This window comes from Crinia signifera, chromosome 3 (genome assembly GCF_055691185.1).
Source record: "Crinia signifera chromosome 3, ASM5569118v1, whole genome shotgun sequence".
Taxonomy (NCBI): Eukaryota; Metazoa; Chordata; class Amphibia; order Anura; family Myobatrachidae; genus Crinia; species Crinia signifera.
This window is the reverse complement of record NC_139219.1, coordinates 108,638,946-108,663,202: the sequence shown is the minus strand read 5'-3', so window position 1 is coordinate 108,663,202 and position 24,257 is coordinate 108,638,946. Positions and strand designations below refer to the sequence as shown.

The 24,257-nt window shown below is 43.8% G+C and overlaps 1 protein-coding gene across 5 annotated transcripts in view; it reads left to right on the top strand.

The window, feature by feature from the left end:
- Positions 1-24,257, top strand: part of NTPCR (nucleoside-triphosphatase, cancer-related) — a 109,709-nt gene that overhangs the window by 17,080 nt on the left and 68,372 nt on the right. For all 5 annotated transcript variants that reach the window (XR_014471646.1, XR_014471645.1, XM_083176368.1 and 2 more), the window contains one exon: positions 22,064-22,226. Coding sequence is in view for 3 of the 5 variants with exons in the window: in XM_083176368.1 (XP_083032494.1) it covers positions 22,064-22,226 (163 nt within the window). In the remaining 2 variants the exon portion in view is untranslated. The remainder of the gene's footprint in view (positions 1-22,063; positions 22,227-24,257) is intronic.

Below are 24,257 nucleotides of genomic sequence, written 5' to 3'. Positions count from 1 at the left end.
GGTGGCAAGTCCTCCGCCATCCCCAGCAAAGACAAGCCCGGCGCCATCTGTACACTGTGGATTGTGTGTGTCTATAGGTGTGTGATTCTAAGTACTGAGATTCACAGTTGCGCTTGACTAGGGTCAATAATAAAGCACTAACGGTGCAGTTACCATTAATGCATACACCCTGATAAGGGTGATATGACAGGGGTGCAGGTGTCTGAAAATTATACCGCTTTCAGGACACTCAGGCAGAGGTTCTGTGTGAGGCGCAGAAGGAGTTAGGTGCCATTAACGGCCATAACTCAGCGATGGCGGTATTGGGTCACAGACCCCTAAGGCTTCGGCTATGGATGTTGACTCCAAACGAAGTGTTGAAAAACCTTCCCTTCACGGGTGAACGGTGGTTGGGAAGCGTTTCAGATGAGTTAAATCTCAAAGCCACTGCAGGGAAGCCCATCTTCTTCCCTCGACACCATAGGCGCCCAAGCGTCCCTTTCCTATCACACCCAACAGTCCTTTCGGACCGGCTAATCCGGCCAAAAGCCAGGGGTGGTTTAAAGGCAACCAGAGGTTCCCGAGGTAGTTCAGGAAGCCTTCTGCTTCGGCCGGCACAGAGCGGCCATCCGGGGCGGCTGCAGGCAAACCCGCAGCATGACGGTGGGACTCCACCAATAACTCCGGCAGAGGTGGGAGCCAGACTGGCGTTCTTCGGCCATGTTTGGGAAGCCTCGTGCCTCAATGCATGGGGTACAGGCTCTTATGGCACACGGCTACAAGCTGGAGTGTGCAGTACAGCCACCTCAGAGGTTCTTCAAATCAGGCCTTCCAGCGTCCCCAGAGGACCAAATGGTGTTGCAGCAAGCAACCCAAAAGCTGGTACAGGCCAGGGTGATAAACCCGGTCCCTTCCCTAGAGAGGGGACAGGGTTATTACTCGAATTTATTTGTAGTTCCAAAACCGGACGGGTCAGTACGCCCGATTCTGAATTTAAAATCCCTGAATCCCTTCTTGAAGGTGACCAAATTCAAGATGGAGTCCTTGTGGGCCGTGATAGCGGCACTGGAGGAAGGGGAGTTCTTGGCGTCCTTAGACAGGAAGGACGCCTACCTTCACATCCCAATATGGGCCCCTCATCAGAAATACCTGAGGTTTGCGCTATTGAACGATCACTATCAGTTCGCGCACTGCCGTTCGGCCTGTCCTCAGCCCCGCACATATTCACCAAGGTGATGGCGGAGATGATGGTGGTTTTAAGCAAAGAAGGTACCTGTGGGATACCATACTTGGACGACCTGCTGGTAAAGGGCGCGGTCGCCAGAGGAATTGCAGGCAGCCTTACAGGTTACTATACTGACCCTGTCGGGTCATGGTTGGCTCCTGAACTTGACAAAGTCCTCTCTGATCCCTTCACAGAGACTCCAGTTCCTGGGGATGGTGCTGGACACAGCTCTCATGAGAGTGTCCCTGCCACAGGACAAGGTGGTAGACATTCAACAACTGGTCACAGACTTGTTGAAACCCCCCCCCAGGTGACGGTGCACCAGTGCATTGTCCTATTAGGAAAGATGGTAGCCTATTCGAGGCTCTCCATTTCGGGAGGTTTCACAGCAGGATTTTCCAGCTCGACCTCCTGGGAAAGTGGTCCGGTTCACACCGCCAGATGCATCGGCGGATTGTGTTGTCATCTCGGACCAGACTGTCGCTACAGTGGTGGCTCCACACGCCCAACCTGCTGGCAGGGCGTCGGAGTGGCATCCAGGATTGGGTCTTAGTCACCACGGATGCGAGCCTCACGGGATGGGGTGCAGTGACCATGGGTCAGTCCTTTCAGGGCAAGTGGACCCTATGGGAAACACGCCTCCAGATCAACAAACTGGAGTACGTGCTGTGTCTTACGCACTTCTGAAGGCGGCCCCTCTCCTCAGCGGTCAGGCGGTCCGCATCCAATCAGACAATGCCACTACTGTGGCATTCCTGAACAGACAGGGCGGGACCAAAAGCAGGCCCTGTATGAGGGAAGCATCAAAGATCCTGTCCTGGGCAGAGAGTCACTGTCAGGCTCTCTCGGACAACTGGGATGCAGACTTCCTCAGTCGCCACTAGCTCCATCCCGAGGAATGGAGTTTACACCACCAGATATTCAGTTCTCTGGTGACTCAGTGGGGGACCCCACTAGTAGACTTGATGGCATCAAGACACAATTGGAAAGTATCCAGGTACTTTCCAGGGCAACAGACCCTCAGATAGGAGTGGACGCCCTCTCCATACTGTGGATGTGCAACAGCCTGATGTATGTCTTCCCACCGATCCTACTAGTGGCTCGGGTGCTAAGGAAGATAAGAAGAGATGGAGCCGAGGTGATCCTTGGGGCTCCGGACTGGCCACAAAGAACGTGGTACCCAGAACTTCTAAGTCTGCAAAGGGATTCGTGGCGCCTACCTCTGCAAAGAGACCTGCTCATGCAAGGTCCGTGCGTCTTCCAGGCCTTGGAACAGCGGCGTTTGACGGCCTGGAAGTGGAGCGGCAGATCCTGACACAAAGGGGATTTCACACATCAGTCATCAAGGCTGCACATTACCAACATATCTGGAAGAGATATGTGGGTTGGTGTGAACAGGAAAGGCTTTTACTCTATCAGAGTTTAAACCTTGAAAGATTTCTCAGATTTCTTCAATCTGGTTTGGATCTGGGCCTACGTTTAGGCTCCTTGAAGGTGCAGGTATCTGCACCATCTGTCCTTTTCCAAAAGAAACTGGCTAATATACCTGAAGTGCATACATTCTGCAAGGAATATTGCAGATACAGCCTCCTTTTGTGGCCCCTACTCCACCATGGGACTTGGATGTCGTTCTGACGTTCCTAAAATCCTTCTGGCTTGAGCCATTGGAGACAATTGATCTGAAATATCGGACATGGAAGATGGTGGTCTTACTACCCCTAGCTTCGGCTAGGAGGGTCTCTGAGTTAGGGGCATTAACTTGCTAGAGCCATATTTGATCTTCTATGAAGACAGGGCAGAATTGCGCACAATTCCGCGTTTTCTGCCTGAAGTGGTGTCTGCGTTCCAGGTGAACCAGCCTATTGTGGTTCCTGCTAGTGGGCCTCATTCTGAGGTGCCAACATCTTTGGATGTGGTAAGGGTTCTCCGGTCTACATCAGGAGAACAGCGAGAATTCGCAAGACTAATGGACTTTTTGTCCTTTACGATGCCCAAAAGATCGGGCGTCCTGCTTCTAAGCAGTCTATTGCACGATGGATCTGTGCAACAATTAAACAGGCTTATGTGGTAGCAAAGCTTCCTATGCCTGCTGGGGTGAAAGCCCACTCAACTCGTTCAGTGGGGACTTCCTGGGCGGCTGCCCGAGGAGTATCGGCCTTACAACTGTGTAGAGCTGCCACATGGTCAGGCCAACACACTTTTGTCAAGTTTTACAAATTTGACGCTCTGGCCACTGAAAATACTCAGTTAGGGCAAGCGGTGCTGCGGCAATAGGTTCCGCACAATCCCGCCCGTTCTGATATCTTTGGTATATCCCCATCGTTATGAACGACTCCCTGTATCCCATAAGAATGATAGAGAAAATAGGATTTTAATACCTACCGGTAAATCCTTTTCTCGAAGTTCTTATGGGATACAGGGCGCCCGCCTCTGTGCGGAGGTTTGCCTTGCTCACTTCGTGAGATATGGACCAACACTGGGTCCGTCTGTTACCTTTTGTTCCTTGCGGACATAAAGGTGTAGGTTACTAAGGTAACTTACTGTTACATAGTGTACCTTTAAGGTCCACGGGTGTAGATTGTCACTTAGGTGATACTACTTATACATTGTTCCAGTTGGAACACAGTTCAAAACAGTTGTCAGGTTGACAAGTTCTTAGGCCCTTAGACTTCCCAGGTTCTGTGGTTGCTAATGTGGTCTATGTACGTTGAATGTATGTTGGGTGTGCTGGATGAATCTCACCACGGTAAATATAAACATATTCCTCTCATATTGTTCTTCTCCTTCGGCACAGTTCACTTAACTGAGGCTAGAGGGAGGGGAGCAGAGGGGAGGAGCCAGTACACCCTGTATAAAGTTTTTTATGTGCCTGTATCCTACGGATAAGCTCTTTTCCCCATCGTTATGAACGACTCCCTGTATCCCATAAGAACTTCGAGAAAAGGATTTACCGGTAGGTATTAAAATCCTATTTTTTTTTGGACGGTGCTGTGGAGTCTTTTTTTAAAAAAATTTTTACACCCACGGTGCTTTTGTGGGTGTCCTGTGCCCGCTGAGCGCTGATCAGTGACGTACATCACTGATCAGCATTTTTTATCTAATTTTTTTTTTTTTGGATCAAATTCCTGTTGTCTTTGACTCATCAGAAGTTTTTTTTTTAATTTTTTTTTTTATTTTTTATTTTTTGGAGGGTGGTGTGGAGTGTTTTTAAAAAAATTTTTTTTACACCCACGGTGCTTTTGTGGGTGACCTGTGCCCGCTGATCAGTGACGGACGTTAAATTCCGCCAGTACCTTCCCAATAAGAGGGCAAGGTATGGCATAAAAATGTATAAGCTGTGCGAAAGTACCTCAGGGTACACCCACAGGTTTAGGGTATATGAAGGGAAGGACACAAGAATTGAACCGCCAGAATGCCCCCCCTCCCTCGTAGGTGTTAGTGGAAAGATTGTCTGGGATTTAGTGCACCCCTTCCTGGATAAGGGTTATCACCTCTATGTGGATAACTTTTACACCAGCATCCCCCTGTTTAAGGCCCTTGGTTCAAGAGGTACAGCAGCTTGCGGTACTGTGCGCAAGAACCAAAGAGGCCTCCCAAAAATGCACGTTGCCCAATTACTGAGAAAGGGTGAAAGCAGGGCAATATGCACCGAAAATATGTTGTTGGTCAAATATAAGGACAAGAGGGATGTCCTTATACTGACAACAATTCACGGAGACAGTACCACCTCCGTCCCTGTACGAGGTACCAGTACCCACACCTCAAAACCTATTTGTATCCTTGATTACAATAAGTACATGGGCGGAGTGGATCTTTCAGATCAGGTACTGAAGCCGTACAGTGCCCTGCGGAAAACAAAAATATGGTATAAGAAGCTGGCCGTGTATATCATCCAGATGGCACTGTATAACGCTTACGTACTATTCCGTTCTACCAGCCAGACGGGGACATTTATGCACTTTCAAGAGGAAGTCATAAAGGGCCTAATATTTGGGAACCAGCAGGCAGCGGGCCCCAGTACTTCTAGTACTGGCCCCAGTACTTCTAGTACTGGCCCCCGTATTGTATCAGGGCAGCATTTTCCTAACGACATCCCCTCCACTGGAAAAAAGGGCAGGACACAAAAAATGTGCAAAATTTGCTATAAAAAGGGAATACGAAAGCAAACTATTTTCCACTGTGAAACTTGCCCCGACAAACCCGGCCTATGTATGAAGGAGTGCTTTAAAATATACCACACATCTATGGATTATTAGGTTCATCATTTCACCGTGCTTCGGGGGTCTTGCTAATGCGACATAGCACCCACCATTCATTCCACCAGAATGTGTGCTGCAAAATCCAAATATCACTCCTTCCCTTCTGAGTCCTGGTATTTTTTGGTCACATATGAGGCATTGCCGTACTCGGGAGAAATTGGGGCACAGATTTTGGGGTGCTTTGTCTCCTTCATTCCTTGTGAAAATGAAAAATTTTGAGCCAGAACTGCATTTTTGTGTAAAAAATGTAATTTTTCATTTTCACAGCCCAGTTGTACCACAATTGGTGAAACCCCTGGGGGTTTGAAATGTACACTATACCCCTAGATGAATTCCCTGCGGGGTGTAGTTTGCAAAATGGGGTCACTTGTGGGGGGTTCCACTGTATTGGTGCTTCGGGGATCTTGCTAATGCGACATAGCACCCACCATTCATTCCACCAGAATCTGTGCTGCAAAATCCAAATATCACTCCTTCCCTTCTGAGTCCTGCCATGCACCCAAATGGTATTTTTTGGTCACATATGAGGCATTGCCGTACTCGGGAGAAATTGGGGCACAGATTTTGGGGTGCTTTGTCTCCTTCATTCCTTGTGAAAATGAAAAATTTTGAGCCAGAACTGCATTTTTGTGTAAAATGTAATTTTTCATTTTCACAGCCCAGTTGTACCAAAATTGGTGAAACCCCTGGGGGTTTGAAATGTACACTATACCCCTAGATGAATTCCCTGAGGGGTGTAGTTTGCAAAATGGGGTCACTTGTGGGGGGGGGTTCCTAACTTTTAGCATCTTAGGGTGCCTAGAAACCTACATGGTGCCTAAAAAATAATCTCATAAAAAGGAGGCTCCAAAATCAAGTAGGTGCTCCTTCTATTATGAAGCCTGTGGTTTGGTCAACGTGCACACTATGGCCACATATAGGATATTTATGAAAACAAAAGAATTGGGGGAATCAATTTTTAGTCACATTTCTCTAGTAAAATCTACTGTGTTCCTTAGAAAAATGTATTAAAATTGAAAATCTGCAAAAAAAAATGAAATTTAGAAATTTCACCTACACTTTGTTTTAATTCCTGTGAAACACCTAAAGGGTTAACAAACTTCCAAAATGCTGTTTTGAATACTGTGAGGGGTGGTGCAGTTTTTGAAATGGCATCATTTATGGGGGTGTCTCACATACAAGTCCCTCAAAGTCACATCAGAACTGAACTGGTCCCTAAAAAAATCAGTGTTTGAAATTTTCTTGAAAATTTGAGAGTTTGCTATTCATATTTTAAGCCTCCTAGTGTCCAAAAAAATTAAAAGGAAGTTGAAATAATGATGGAAACATAAAGTATACATATGGTCTATGTTAGTTATTAACTATTTTGAGTGGTATGATTATTTGTCTCACAAGCAGAAAATTTAACATTTTGCAAATTGCTAAATTTTCAATTTTTTTACGACATTTTGGTATTTTTCACAAAAAAACACAGACTGTATCGACCAAAATTTACCACTAACTTGAAGTACAATGTGTCACGAGAAAACAATCTCAAAATCACTGGGATAAGTAAAAGCAAAAAAAAGTTATCCCCATTTAAGTGATACATGTCAGATTTGAAAAAAAGGGCTCTGTCAGGAAGGCAAAAACAGGCTGTGTCGGTAAGGGGTTAACCCCTTCCCGACATTTGACGTACATTTACGTCATGGCCGGGAGGTACTTCCCGACACATGGCATAAATGTACGTCATGAGTTTAAACTGTCACTGCGTCTCGAGACGCAGTGACAGAGGGACGATGTCTGCTGTCCCTGACAGCAGACATGTCCCTGCATGCCCAGGGGGGGCTGCGATGCCGCCCCCCCGTCGGCGATCGCTGTGATTGGCTGTTCAGTGTGAACAGCCATTCACAGCGTTTTCCTGTGTTACCAGCGAATCAGACGCTCGGTAACACAGGTGTCAATCACCGCCGGGCGTCAGGGGGCATGAGGGGGTCATCGGTGACGATGACACCTCACCCCACCCTCACCCCACCTGCCCCCAAGGCTGTGATTGGTCCGTGGGACCCACGGACCAATCACAGCCAAGGCGCGACATTAAAACTGACGGTGACTGCGCTGCAGACGCCATTCCGGTCTGGAATAGCGTGCAGAACGGTCACCGTGCCTGCCTGCCGTGAATACCGACCTGATCCTTGCTAATACTTACCTGATCCTTGCAAATACCTTACCTGATCACCTTATCACTGCTTGTAGCGTGCTGGACGCTTCCTGGATCTGACTTCCTGAGACTTCCTGCTGCTGCTGCAGTGTGATAGAGAGATAGAGAGATAGAGAGAGAGATAGAGAGAGATAGAGAGAGATAGAGAGATAGTGACAGAGAGAGCTATATTTTGTGTCTGCTACCCCCCCTTTTTGGGGGTGCAGGGGTTTTCTATATATAAATAACTGTCAGTGCTGCTGCTGCAGTGTCATACAGTGATAGATAGTGATAGATAGTGATAGATAGTGAGAGGTAGAGAGATAGAGAGATTTGTGTCTGCTACCCCCCCTTTTTGGGGGTGCAGGGGTTTTATTTTATATATATAACTGTCAGTGCTGCTGCTGCAGTGTCATAGAGTGATAGATAGTGATAGATAGTGAGAGATAGAGAGATAGAGAGAGATAGTGACAGAGAGTGATAGAGAGTGTATATTTTGTGTCTGCTACCCCCCCTTTTTGGGGGTGCAGTTTTTTTTATACATATAACTGTCAGTGCTGCTGCTGCAGTGTCCTAGAGTGAGAGATAGTGAGAGATAGAGAGAGATAGTGACAGAGAGTGATAGAGAGTGTATATTTTGTGTCTGCTACCCCCCCTTTTGTGCTGATCAGTATATCTGTGCTGATCAGCAACTTTTTGGGGGCGCAGAGGTTTTTTTTTTATATATATACCTGTCAGTTGCTGCCAGTTGCACTGTCAGTTGCACCAAAGGTTGTGCACCTGCTGTCCCTCACTGGTAATCAGTGTCGCATCACTGATCACCTTTTTTTTTTTTTGTGAGTGCTGTGGGGTCTTTTTTTAATTTTTTTTTTACACACACTGATTTTGTGGGTGTCCTGTGGCCACTGTGCGCCGATCAGTGACGTACATCACTGATCAGCTTTTTCGGCACAGGGTTGATCTATGTTTTTTTTTTTTTTGATCAGATTCCTGTTGCCTTTGAGCGCTGTTCAGTGACAGACGTTACTGACCAACATCTGTGCTCAATTTTTGGCGCAGGACCTTTTTTTTTTTTTTTTTTAACCCCTTCAATTTTTTATTTTTAACCCCTTCATTTTTTTTTTTTTTTATTGGTATAAAGTATTTTTTTTTTTCTGCACTACATACACACTACACACTACATACCCCCCGGGTTGAAATAAAGTTTGTACCCCCCCCTACACTATACACGTGTTGAAACATTTCACTACCAGTAACACAAAAATAAAAATGGCATCCCAAATGTCCTCCCAAATGTCCTCCCAGTCATCCAGGAGAATGTATTCAGTGGAGGAGGCATATGCCATGCTTGCCTCTGACTCTGACACAGGCAGTGATGCAAGCGGGGAATTTGAAGGATTCGTCTTAAGCTCCTCTTCCTCCTCTGGTGATGAGGGACCCCCTCAAAGACGCCCCCGTAGATCAGCTGAGATTCCCCCCCCAATAATTGATCTAGTATGGACCCCACCACCAGACAATTTTGAGCCCCAGGTTCCTGAGTTTTTGGCCATGCCAGGAATCCAATTTGATTCCACAGGTCTCAGAGAAATTGACTTTTTCAAATTATTTTTCTCTGATGATTTTATAAATTTAATGGTGGACCAAACTAATTTATATGCCCAGCAGTTTATTGCTCAAAACCCCACGTCATCATTTGCTAGGTGGACCCCTGTAGATGCAGTAGAGATGATGACGTTTTGGGGTCTGGTGTTTCATATGGGCATAGTAAAAAAGCCAGAAATTAGGCAATATTGGAGTACAGATGTTCTGTACAGTACTCCATTTTACCGTATGGCCATGCCCCGGACTCGATTTGAGACAATTCTTAAATTTATACATTACACCGATAATGCACAGTGCCCACCCAGAGATGATCCCACCTTTGACCGGCTATTCAAAGTCAGGCCGGTCATTGATCATTTCAGTGCCAAATTTGAAGAGGTGTACATCCCTGAAAAATTTATTTGTATCGACGAGTCCCTTATACATTTTAAAGGAAGGGTTAAATTCCGCCAGTACCTTCCCAGTAAGAGGGCAAGGTATGGCATAAAAATGTATAAACTGTGTGAAAGCACCTCAGGGTACACCCACAGGTTTAGGGTTTATGAAGGGAAGGATTCAAGAATTCAACCGCCAGAATGCCCCCCTCCCTCGTAGGTGTTAGTGGGAAAATTGTCTGGGATTTAGTGCACCCCTTCCTGGATAAAGGTTATCACCTCTATGTGGATAACTTTTACACTAGCATCCCCCTGTTTAAGGCCCTTGGTTCAAGAGGTACAGCAGCTTGCGGTACTGTGCGCAAGAACCAAAGAGGCCTCCCAAAAACGCACATTGCCCAAGTAATGAGAAGGGGTGAAAGCAGGGGAATATGCAACGAAAATATGTTGTTGGTCAAATATAAGGACAAGAGGGATGTCCTTATACTGACAACAATTCACGGAGACAGTACCACCTCCGTCCCTGTACGAGGTACCAGTACCCACACCTCAAAACCTAATTGTATCCTGGATTACAATAGGTACATGGGCGGAGTGGATCTTTCAGATCAGGTACTGAAGCCGTACAGTGCCCTGCGGAAAACAAAAATCTGGTACAAGAAGGTGGCCGTGTATATCATCCAGATGGCACTGTATAACGCTTACGTGCTATTCCGTTCTACCGGCCAGAGGGGGACATTTATGCACTTTCAAGAGGAAGTCATAAAGGGCCTAATATTTGGGAACCAGCAGGCAGAGGGCCCCAGTACTTCTAGTACTGGCCCCCGTATTGTACCAGGGCAGCATTTTCCTGATGAAATCCCCTCCACTGGAAAAAAGGGCAGGACACAAAAAAGGTGCAAAGTTTGCTATAAAAAGGGAATAAGAAAGCAAACTATTTTCCAGTGTGACACTTGCCCCGACAAACCCGGCCTATGTATAAAGGAGTGTTTTAAAATATACCACACATCTATGGAATATTAGGTTCATAATTTCACCGTGCTTCGGGGGTCTTGCTAATGCCACATAGCACCCACCATTCATTCCACCAGAATCTGAGCCGCAAAATCCAAAAATCACTCCTTCCCTTCTGAGTCCTGCCATGCACCCAACTGGTATTTTTTGGTCACATGTGAGGCATTGCCGTACTCGGGAGAAATTGGGGCACAGATTTTGGGGTGCTTTGTCTCCTTCATTCCTTGTGAAAATGAAAAATTTTGAGCCAGAACTGCATTTTGGTGTAAAAAAATGTAATTTTTCATGTTCACTGCCCAGTTTTATCAAAATTGGTGAAACCCCTGGGGGTTTGAAATGTACACTATACCCCTAGATGAATTCCCTGAGGGGTGTAGTTTGCAAAATGGGGTCACTTGTGGGGGGGTTCCACTGTATTGGTGCTTTGGGGGTCTTGCTAATGCGACATAGCACCCACCATCATTCCACCAGAATTTGTGCTGCAAAATCCAAATATCACTCCTTCCCTTCTGAGTCCTGCCACTTTTTGGTCACACATGAGGCATTGCCGTACTCGGGAGAAATTGGGGCACAGATTTTGGGGTGCTTTGTCTCCTTCATTCCTTCTGAAAATGAAACATTTTGAGCCAGAACTGCATTTTTGTGTAAAAAAATGTAATTTTTCATTTTCACTGCCCACTTGTATCAAAATTGGTGAAACCCCTGGGGGTTTGAAATGTACACTATACCCCTAGATGAATTCCCTGAGGGGTGTAGTTTGCAAAATGGGGTGACTTGTGGGGGGGTTCCACTGTATTGGTGCAACATAGCACCCACCATTCATTCCACCAGAATCTGTGCTGCAAAATCCAAAAATCACTCCTTCCATTCTGAGTCCTGCCATGCACCCAACTGGTATTTTTTGGTCACATGTGAGGCATTGCCGTACTCGGGAGAAATTGGGGCACAGATTTTGGGGTGCTTTTTCTCCTTCATACCTTCTGAAAATGAAAAATTTTGAGCCAGAACTGCATTTTTGTGTAAAAAATGTAATTTTTCATTTTCACTGCCCACTTGTATCAAAATTGGTGAAACCCCTGGGGGTTTTAAATGTACACTATACCCCTAGATGAATTCCCTGAGGGGTGTAGTTTGCAAAATGGGGTCACTTGTGGGGGGGTTCCACTGTATTGGTGCTTGGGGGGTCTTGCTAATGCGACATAGCACCCACCAAAATTCCACCAGAATCTGAGCTGCAAAATCCAAAAATCACTCCTTCCCTTTTGAGTCCTGCCATGCACCCAACTGGTATTTTTTGGTCACATGTGAGGCATTGCCGTACTCGGGAGAAATTGGGGCACAGATTTTGGGGTGCTTTTTCTCCTTCATACCTTCTGAAAATGAAAAATTTTGAGCCAGAACTGCATTTTTGTGTAAAAAATGTAATTTTTCATGTTCACTGCCCACTTGTATCAAAATTGGTGAAACCCCTGGGGGTTTGAAATGTACACTATACCCCTAGATGAATTCCCTGAGGGGTGTAGTTTGCAAAATGGGGTCACTTGTGGGGGGGTTCCACTGTATTGGTGCTTGGGGGGTCTTGCTAATGCGACATAGCACCCACCAAAATTCCACCAGAATCTGAGCTGCAAAATCCAAAAATCACTCCTTCCCTTCTGAGTCCTGCCATGCACCCAAATGGTATTTTTTGGTCACATGTGAGGCATTGCCGTACTCGGGAGAAATTGGGGCACAGATTTTGGGGTGCTTTGTCTCCTTCATACCTTCTGAAAATGAAAAATTTTGAGCCAGAACTGCATTTTTGTGTAAAAAAATGTAATTTTTCATTTTCACTGCCCACTTGTATCAAAATTGGTGAAACCCCTGGGGGTTTGAAATGTACACTGTACCCCTAGATGAATTCCCTGAGGGGTGTACTTTGCAAAATGGGGTGACTTGTGGGGGGGTTCCACTGTATTGGTGCAACATAGCACCCACCATTCATTCCACCAAAATCTGTGCTGCAAAATCCAAAAATCACTCCTTCCGTTCTGAGTCCTGCCATGCACCCAACTGGTATTTTTTGGTCACATGTGAGGCATTTCCGTACTCGGGAGAAATTGGGGCACAGATTTTGGGGTGCTTTTTCTCCTTCATACCTTCTGAAAATGAAAAATTTTGAGCCAGAACTGCATTTTTGTGTAAAAAAATGTAATTTTTCATTTTCACTGCCCACTTGTATCAAAATTGGTGAAACCCCTGGGGGTTTGAAATGTACACTATACCCCTAGATGAATTCCCTGAGGGGTGTAGTTTTCAAAATGGGGTGACTTGTGGGGGGGTTCCACTGTATTGGTGCTTGGGGGGTCTTGCTAATGCGACATAGCACCCACCAAAATTCCACCAGAATCTGAGCTGCAAAATCCAAAAATCACTCCTTCCGTTCTGAGTCCTGCCATGCACCCAACTGGTATTTTTTGGTCACATGTGAGGCATTGCCGTACTCGGGAGAAATTGGGGCACAGATTTTGGGGTGCTTTTTCTCCTTCATACCTTCTGAAAATGAAAAATTTCGAACCAGAACTGCATTTTTGTGTAAAAAATGTAATTTTTCATTTTCACTGCCCACTTGTATCAAAATTGGTGAAACCCCTGGGGGTTTGAAATGTACACTATACCCCTAGATGAATTCCCTGAGGGGTGTAGTTTTCAAAATGGGGTGACTTGTGGGGGGGTTCCACTGTATTGGTGCTTGGGGGGTCTTGCTAATGCGACATAGCACCCACCAAAATTCCACCAGAATCTGAGCCGCAAAATCGAAAAATCACTCCTTCCGTTCTGAGTCCTGCCATGCACCCAACTGGTATTTTTTGGTCACATGTGAGGCATTTCCGTACTCGGGAGAAATTGGGGCACATATTTTGGGGTGCTTTTTCTCCTTCATACCTTCTGAAAATGAAAAATTTTGAGCCAGAACTGCATTTTTGTGTAAAAAAATGTAATTTTTCATTTTCACTGCCCACTTGTATCAAAATTGGTGAAACCCCTGGGGGTTTGAAATGTACACTATACCCCTAGATGAATTCCCTGAGGGGTGTACTTTGCAAAATGGGGTGACTTGTGGGGGGGTTCCACTGTATTGGTGCAACATAGCACCCACCATTCATTCCACCAGAATCTGTGCTGCAAAATCCAAAAATCACTCCTTCCCTTCTGAGTCCTGCCATGCACCCAACTGGTATTTTTTGGTCACATGTGAGGCATTGCCGTACTCGGGAGAAATTGGGGCACAGATTTTGGGGTGCTTTTTCTCCTTCATACCTTCTGAAAATGAAAAATTTTGAGCCAGAACTGCATTTTTGTGTAAAAAAATGTAATTTTTCATTTTCACTGCCCACTTGTATCAAAATTGGTGAAACCCCTGGGGGTTTGAAATGTACACTATACCCCTAGATGAATTCCCTGAGGGGTGTACTTTGCAAAATGGGGTCACTTGTGGGGGGGTTCCACTGTATTGGTGCTTTGGGGGTCTTGCTAATGCGACATAGCACCCACCAAAATTCCACCAGAATCTGAGCTGCAAAATCCAAAAATCACTCCTTCCCTTCTGAGTCCTGCCATGCACCCAACTGGTATTTTTTGGTCACATGTGAGGCATTGCCGTACTCGGGAGAAATTGGGGCACAGATTTTGGGGTGCTTTGTCTCCTTCATACCTTCTGAAAATGACAAATTTGGAGCCAGAACTGTATTTTTGTGTAAAAAAAATAATTTTTCATTTTCACTGCCCAGTTGTACCACAATTGGTGAAACCCCTGGGGGTTTGAAATGTACACTATACCCCTAGATGAATTCCCTGAGGGGTGTAGTTTGCAAAATGGGGTCACTTGTGGGGGGGTTCCTAACTTTTAGCATCTTATGGTGCCTAGAAACCTACATGGTGCCTAAAAAATAATCTCATAAAAAGGAGGCTCCAAAATCAAGTAGGTGCTCCTTCTATTATGAAGCCTGTGGTTTGGTCACCGTGCACACTAGGGCCACATATAGGATATTTATGAAACAAAAGAATTGGGGGAATCAATTTTCAGTCACATTTCTCTAGTAAAATGTACTGTGTTCCTTAGAAAAATGTATTAAAATTGCAAATCTGCAAAAAAAAGAAATTTTGAAATTTCACCTACACTTTGTTTTAATTCCTGTGAAACACCTAAAGGGTTAACAAACTTCCAAAATGCTGTTTTGAATACTGTGAGGGGTGCAGTTTTTGAAAATGGCATCATTTATGGGGGTGTCTCACATACAAGTCCCTCAAAGTCACATCAGAAACTGAACTGGTCCCTAAAAAAATCAGTGTTTGAAATTTTCTTGAAAATTTGAGAATTTGCTATTCATATTGTAAGCCTCCTAGTGTCCCAAAAAATTAAAAGGAAGTTGAAATAATGATGTCAACATAAAGTAGACATATGGTCTATGTTAGTTATTCACTATTTTGAGTGGTAAGATTATTTGTCTCACAAGCAGAAAATTTAACATTTTGCAAATCGCTAAATTTTCCATTTTTTCACGATATTTTGGTATTTTTCACAAAAAAACACAGACTGTATCGACCCAAATTTACCACTAATTTGAAGTACAATGTGTCACGAAAAAACAATCTCAAAATCACTGGGATAAGTAAAAGCAAAAAAAGTTATCCCCACTTAAGTGAGACATGTCAGATTTGAAAAAAAGGGCTCTGTCAGGAACGCAAAAACTGCTCTGTCAGGAAGGGGTTAAAAATCGGGTCGCATCGCATGCGATCAGATCCGATGCGATCAATACGATGCCCTATGTTGTAAATCTTGGGTGACCCTGATAATACACAAGTACCCAAATATATATACACATACTGTACATTTATTTTTCATTATTGCTTTCGTTTGTATGAATATAAGAATCAAGGATCACGGTGCGGTTTATATTATAGATGTTACTGATATACCCTATAGATTGGAAGCTTGCAGCAGAGCCCTCTTACCTCCAAGTCTGTCTATTGTTACCCAGTTTGTTTTATCACTGTCTACTATTGTAAAGTGCAACGGAATCTGAGTCTGTGTATTTGTGACTAACCATAATAGTCCTGTAAGCTATTTGTCATAGGAGAATCAGTTAAAACATTTTCGCTCTGACCATACTAATTAAGAAGGATTAGAACCTGTAAATTTTTGTCTTTTGTTTGCCTTGAGCACGCGTGGAACTTGAAAACTTATTACAATGTTATTTATATGTATTTAATGTTTTTTCATGTTTTCTCATGCATCCAACAATCTTTTAAATCTAACTAATAAAAGTTAAATCTTAATTCTTACAAACATTTCTACTATCATTTATTTCACAAGTGTGCCCCAAAAACCTTATAGCATTCCCTGTAGTCACTCCTTGACTCTTTTCTTTAGTTCGGTCTCTGAACTCCTTTGGGAGCACCACCAACCTTATACCACTGTCAGTATATATACCATCAGCTGTTATTATGTTGGTTCTTACCTAAATTTCACTATATAGTATTTATTTTTCACACTAACCTGTGCCAACCCGTCCCGTTTCAAAGGAAATATACATCTCTCAGAAAAATTCTAGGTTTTTAATGGTCACACTATAGAAAGAAATGTATAAAAATATGAAATTTCAAAGACACATATAAGGTGCTCCCATAAGTTTGCCATACATTGGAATTGGCCAGATCTAATGTGGGGTAACATGAAAAAGAAGAAGAAACAGAGGTTCATGTTGTGGTCGTGGTATATGTGTATTTGCACACATGCTCCCATCGGGGCATGAATGCCCATGCACAGTGGCCACCACATATATAGACACATTCTGGGATGGAAATATTTTTAAGATATTTTTCAAAGGTACACATGAATCGATAGGGATCTATGGTAATATGGGGCCTTGAAGACAGACGTCTGTTTGACCATACTGCCTCGCAGTTATTTACATTTTGCTACTTCTAACTTGAGTTACTGTATTCCGGGGTACTTTACCAGTATGTTGCCTGCCATTGCACTGATCCTTTATGCCGAGCTTTTCTTTCTAAGTTTATCTATTTTATTTGGTGCATTTTAATTAATGTATTTAAGTGGAGTGCCACGACTAAATGGTAATAATTACTTGTTAAAAAGATATTTAAAGTGCAGTGTGCAATTATTCTAAGCTTCCTAGAGTGCAAGCTAATTCAACATTATCCATCTTATTGTTTAGGGTTAGTGCAATAATATTGGCTAATTATACTGTGCCCTTACATTAATTACCACCATTTATTTAACTAAAAGTGCTGCTATCTGATCCGAACTATATGAGTACTAATTACTATCATAATGTGTATTACCTATACACTGGGAAAGAGCTCGGACCACCGATGCCATATTTTGTGATATTTATACATAGTGTTTCTACAGATTTATACATATTTTTCATGTTTAAGTGTATAGGTCACCAATGCTTTCCAGCAAGCTGGGTTCGGGCCATTCTTTGCCATCCAGCTTCTGGCAATTATTACTTTGGCAAGTGCACATACGTTTGTAATATACTGCCTATCGCTAGGCTCAAGTTGCCTCAGCTCTATTATATTGAGCAGACAGCCTCTTGGGGACAGTACTGCTCTGGATATTCCTGAATCCACTAGGGTTTGAATTACTTCCGCCCAAAATGCAGACACGGTTTGGCACTGCCAAAGAAGATGAAAGAAAGTGCCCGCATACCGGTTACACTTCGGGCACATTATGGATGTACGTCCATTGAATTTTACCATGCGGGTTGCTGACATATAAACTCTATGCATTATAAAGTATTAAACCTGTTGTACCCTGAGTGCATTCGTAGCCTGTGCAATATTGGAGACCGCAAAACAGTCGTTTGTATAAAGTCGTTTGTATAATCTGCTAACTAATTTTTCACCCCCACCTATCGCAATTATAGTTTTTATCGGGGATTCTCCTATACTTGGGAGACCCCCCCCCCCCCCCAGAAACTGTGCCCCCGTTGACGCCTTCAACTGCAAATACCGATAAAGGCATGATTTAGGGAGACAGAATTCCATTTTTAATTCCGCAAAGGTTTTTAACCGAACCGAGAGGTCTAATTGGATGGTGCAATTTTTAGTAACGCCGGAACGCACATCCAGATGTTTTCCCATTATAAAGTATACAAATAAATGATACAAATGGCATATTTAATGAGATGCGAAAACGGGAAAATGTTACTAAAAATCGCACACATGCAGACCAGGCTCTGACAGGCGAATTTGAGATCTGTGCATGGTCCGGCCTTAAAAAAATGACGAGATTGCCCCCTTCCATAACCAGCCCCAGGCTCATTGAGCCGGACTTGGTTCCAAAAATACGGGGGACAAAAAGTGTAGGGGTCCCCCGTATTTCTGAAACAAGCCCTGTACTTTTGGAATGGTCCTGGTTCCAAAAATCTGGGGGACAAAAAATCTGAAACCAGCACCAGGCTCCAACAGCCCACGGTGTCATGCCACGGTGTCATGCCACAGCTGGGGGACACACTTTTTACATAACGTCCCCCGGCCGTACCATGAGCACCATCGCTGGTCAGAATTAGACAGGGTACTTGGGGGAGTGGGTACCCCCCCCCAATAAAGGGCTCCCCCCCAGGCTTCATCCGTCCAGGGCTGAAGCACGGGGCTGTCACCAGCATCCCTGACCATTGGACGCCGGCCTGATAGTGTTAAATAATTCATACATAACATTGCTTTATACAGGTGAACTACAAGTCCCAGCGTGCAGGGCATTAAATGGCCCAATTGGACTTGTAGTCCACCTGTAAAAAGAATGTTAAAATAAAACACACACACAGAAAAGTAGAACTTTATTACACACACACACCTCACTTTTACACCTATATACCTAACGAACCAGGGTCCAGCGCTGCCCTCCCTCCTCCAGAGCCAGCTCACCCCGCACTGACAGTGGGGTGAGCTGGCTTCCTCTGGCGCTGATAACAGCTTCTATAGCGTTGTTCCACCGCTATAAAGGCTGCTAGCGTGGTTGGTCGATGCGTCTTCATGGAGACGCATAGCTCAGTCCTGATTGGCTGAGTTATGCATCTCCATGGAGATGCATGGAGCTAACAATGCTAGCAGCCTCTATAGCACTGGGACATTGGAGGAAGCACTGGACCTTTTATCAGTAAGTATATTGGTGTAAAAATGAGGTATGTATAGTTATTACACACAGTTCACCTGTATAAAGCAATGTTATGTGTTAATGATTTAACACTATCAGGCCAGCGTCCAATGGCCAGGGACACCGGTGACAGCCCCGTGCTTCAGCCCTGGACAGGTGAAGCCTGTGGGGGGGGGGGGGTGTCCTCACTCCCCCAGGTACCCCATCCAATGCTGACCAGCCACAGTGCTCATGGTACAGCCGGGGGACCTTATGTGAAAAGTGTCCCCCGGCTGTGGCATGACATTGCGGGCTGTTGGAGCCTGGTGCTGGTTTCAAAATACGGGGGACCCCCATATTTTTTCTGCCCCTCCCACCCCCCCCCCCATATTTTTGGAACCAGGACCGGTCCAAGAGTCCGGGGCTGGTTTCAGAAATACGGGGGGACCCCTACGCTTTTTGGCTGGTTATGCTCAGGAGTGGGGACCTCATGCCAATTTTTTTAACACTAAATCACACATTTCCTCAAAGTCGCACATTTCCATGACTAAAAATCACACATGATCGCACTTTATCACACCTTTTTGCCCGGATTTCGCAACCAATTAAATATGCGTATTCCGGAGGGAAAAAAAGGACGATTTTGAAAAGTAACTAAAACTCGCATCCTATTAAATGTCACCCTCTGTGTTTGTTTCTTTATAAATAATGTTTCATCTGTGTTCTCTAAACCTGCTTTTTAATGTTCTTGTTGTTCTTCCTACATGCTGAAGCAAGCAGGGGTATTGTAACACATACACAATAATTATATTCACAACTCCCCAGGGTCCCTGTCCAGGCTGACCAGTCAGAGGGCTAATACTTCGGCCGGGGGAGTTTGTATAAAAAGTTTTCCCCAGTTGTGACGTTATCTTGCTGGCTGGTTGGGCCCGGTGATGGTTCACAAAATACAGGGGAATTCTATTAATTTTGTTCCCCATATTTTGTGAACCAGGACTGGCCCTTGAGCCTGGTGCAGGTTTGAAAAATTACAGGGAACCCCTATTTGGATTGTTTTCTGAATTTTTAAAACCAGGAGTCTTTAAACCTATGGCTTTTTTATAAATAATAATATATATATATTTTTTTTTTACGATGTAGCCTGCATGGATCTGACTGATCCCTGCAGGTACAATGCAGCCTGTATGGATCTGACTGATCCGTGCAGGCTAAAGCCAAATACACATGTAAAATGAGTTGTACTGTATTTTCCAGGAGTATTTTCATAACCATTACATAGGCCGGTTAGTAAATTAGGAATGACCATTTAACTGTATGGTGATTCTGACTTGTATTCTATTGATGGCATATGCATTTGTATTCCTGATTAGGAATATGAATATGCCTGTTAAAATAATATGAATAGGTGTATTTTGGCCATAGTAAATTCCCAGAATACGTATTTCCATATGACTGCCTATGAACAAGCCCCTTTCAGGTGTATTCTCTTTAGTAAATTTCCCTCTACACATCATCTTCTCAATCTGTATACAAGGTGAACACTGATCGCCAATGCAGGACCTCCCACACAGCCGTCAGGTTGGTCTATGGGGCTAATTCATACTTATTTACATGGCAAATTGGTTCTCAAAATGAGAACAACTTTGTGCAATGCAGGTGGGGAACATGCAGAGAAAGTTAGATTTGGGTGGGGTGTGTTGAAACTGAAATCTAAATTGCAGTGTATGTATAAAACAGACAGTACTACTTGCCTACATGCATTTCTCCTCTATAGTGCCTCATCAAGCCCCACCCCATTGCAGGAAATACTGCAACTTGAAGGTGTACGTAGAGGGGAAAACGTAATAAGCCACACCCCCTCCATGCACACCCGTGAATGAAATTAGAAGATGCAGGGAGAATGTGAGGGCCCCATTAAATGTGGGAAGATTGCCCACCCTTCCGGGGGGCGGGTGGTGGACCCATCTTTTGGGTCCCTCCTGGCCATTGGGAAGGGAGGGAAGTATGCTCTCTGAACATGTTACATTTGCCTCACCTGCAGTGCAAATGGCTTTGCGCATTTTGAGAACAAATTTCTATCTCTCCATCTCCAGTTATACCAGAACATAGAATATTTTACATCAAGTAACTAGCTATGGAACAAGTTCAGACAAAACAGTTTAGGCCCATCAGATCATAAAAAAAATTGAATCTAAAGATTCACTCTTTGTTTTAAGGAAAAACATTCTAAAGTTGCTTTCTGTTTTACGTTGGATTAGGCACTAAGCCACAGAATTCCATGTATTAATAAGACAGGAGGTTTAATGTGCATGCAAGCATCATATTTGCAGGAGCCCTAGTCGTCCCAGCTTTGCCACGATTAGGACGTACAGCTGAGGGTTTATATATGTGTATGTGGAACAAGGAATATGGATTTTTTTTCATTACTCTACTGGTTACAATGAACAGTATCTATTTTACAGTGTGTTTTAAAACATTATTAGTATAAGCTAACTTTTCCAATTCCTTTAAAAAATCATCCATCTGTACATTGCCTGATTAACGGTGGGACCCAGAGTGACAGAACCTGATGGTTAAAACGTAATTATTTATTAACAGTTTCTTATATAGCGCATACATATTCCGCAGTGCTTTACAGAGAATATTTGAACATTCACATCAGTCCCTGCCCCAGTGGATCTTACAATCTATATAACCTACCAATTTTACACGCACACACAGACATTCTAGGGTGAATTTAGTTGGGAGCCAATTAACCTACCAGTATATTTTCTGGATTATGGGACGAAACCCACTCAAGTACAGATGGATCCCCTGTCATCCGGGGCTTGCCATAGCCTCTCCTCTGGCGTGCGCTGGCGGGACAGGGGCTACACTGAACTGGGACACACATGCGTCTCACACGCACCAGCGTCCCAGTCTCTCGACGGCGGCGCAGCGAGTACCTGCCCGTCTCCGCTTCAAGGCGACCATCAGGGTTTGGGGGGAGTCGGGGCCCCGCGGCAAGCTCCGTTGGCATGGGGCGCGCGAGCCGGCCATCTGTATGGGGAGAATATTCAGACTCCACACAGTTAGGGCCATAGTTGGAATCGAACCCATGACCTCAGCACTGTAAGGCAATAATGCTAACCATTACACCATCTGTACTGCTTAATACTTAGTCTCTCTCTACTTTTTCTTTCTTTAAAATCTGATTATATCTCCCCTTTTGTCTTGTTCAGATTATGCCTTGAGATTATGATCTGCAAATATATCATAATGTATTGATTATGGTTTTATTTTTTTAAGGTATTGGAAAAACAACTTTAATACAGAAAACATCTGAAGTGTTAAAATCATATGGAATCTCTATTGATGGATTCTATACAGAAGAAGTTCAACAAGGAGGCCGTAGAATAGGATTTGATGTTGTTACCATGAAAGGAAAACGTGGACATTTGGCAAGGACGTGGTAGGAAAATAATATTTTTGCTCACAAAGCAAACTATTTTTATTAAAATTATAGAAATTTTGTTTCCAAATCACATCCGTATACATTTTATTGTATATTTTTTTGAATATATACAATTGGTATGATTACATTTAATACAGGTTGAGTATCCCTTATCCAAAATTCTCAGGACCAGAAGTATTTCAGATAAAGTATTATTCTGTATTTCAGAATATTTTTATATTCCAATGATGTATCTTGAGGTGTCTTGTATGTGTGTTGTACAAACACATCCAACACATGAAATACTGTTAGCAAGTAACCTGAGCGCAGCTGACACTACGGTTTGGGTTTTTGCTGTTGCAGTGGTGACAGGCTGTCTGTTCACAGCAGGGAATCCGGCACTGGATTTGTGCTCACAGTCTGTGATGTCTGAGTGGGGCGTGGCAGCACCTACTATATAAACCTTCCTCTCAGGCTAGGCAGGTGCTGCAGAATCCTAGTCAGATAGCCAGTCAGCCTTGTCCTGTGCCTAGTTAGTTTCTAGCAATTGTATTGTATGTTGATTACAGTAATATAGGTCTTGGAGTCTGCGTTTTTGCCCCTTGATCCAGACCTAGCCATAATCAGGAGTTGAGACTGTAATTGCTGAGTCCCTGTGCCACCTTGTGGATCCAGCTAGGTTGCTGTTACACTCCCTCATTTCCTGTGTTACCTCTCACTGTGCAGCACTCGCTGGTGTCAGCTTGGTGGCAGCTAGCTGAACTTGTGTGCTGCAGGTGAGCTCAGGTCCTGATATCTTACCCTTTCCCTCAGTGCAGAGCCCATGGGGGTCAGCTTGGTGGCAGTTAGCTGAACCCGTGTACTGCAAGCGAGGGGTACGGGTTTAGGATATTTTCATATGGTCTGCTTCATCTCTGACCTAGGAATCTATAGGCCTCCCTTTGTAGTACCCTGTTGGGACTGGGGTTGCCTATAGCAACAAGTACATTCACGTGTCAAAGTATTACACCAAGCTCCACTATAGTTGTCTCTCCTGTTACCAGTCCTGGTAGCAGCCCTGGTACCGCTGAAGCCTCTGCTCGCATCAGCGGTCCCAGGGATGCATTGTGCATGTGACGTCACTGCGCACCTCAAGGACTGAGTGGCGTCTGTTCACAGATGGGAGATGAGTGACTGAGCGGCTGCGGAGGAAAGGCTGAGTGGCTGAAAAAATGCAGAAGGAAAGCGGCAGTTGTGCTTAAAGTATAAGGAGATTGAGGGGCATGATGTAGCTGTTTCCATGGCTATCCACGCTAATAGAAATATAGTTGATCCATACTGAACTTTCATATTATTACACATTTTCGGTTCTATTTAATTAAATGGACTACACATCTGGAATAAATCTATACCTAGTATAATCTAGCATTATATATCAATGCCCTTAGTGGCAATCGTAAAAAAAAAAAAAAACTAAATAATTAAATAAATAAATAAATCACATTATTTACAAGCTAAATATTATAATATAGTGCAGTTATTATAATGTATCCAAAGACATAAGTGTTCAGTGCAGTATTTAAACAGCAAAATACGTCAATCCAATACATATAAATACTATTACGTAACTATTTGTGCGCATTTTTAACAGTGTATAGTGTCCTTAAATTTAGTGATCAACTGGACTATATTTATACTTATTATGTCCGCTATTTTAATAACTATTCTATACTGTTTACGTTAATTATGCAACGGTAAGAAAATCCTATTCTAGAGCTTGACAAAGAAAGAGACACTTTGATTATTAATAGTGCTAATAGTGCATTAAAGGAAAAATCGGATTATTTGGACATATTATAATATTTGCACTATATTATTTAGCTTGATCTTTATTTGATGATCTTTATTTTATAATGCAGGTCACAACATACCAAATGAATCCCATAGGCAAGCATAAACAGACTCTTGAAAATGCAGTTTTCCCTACTATAGCCCGGCCTATTACTTGGGCAGCTAATCCACCATCAAAAGCATTTGCACTTTGCCCTGTAAACCCTTATATCAGGAAAT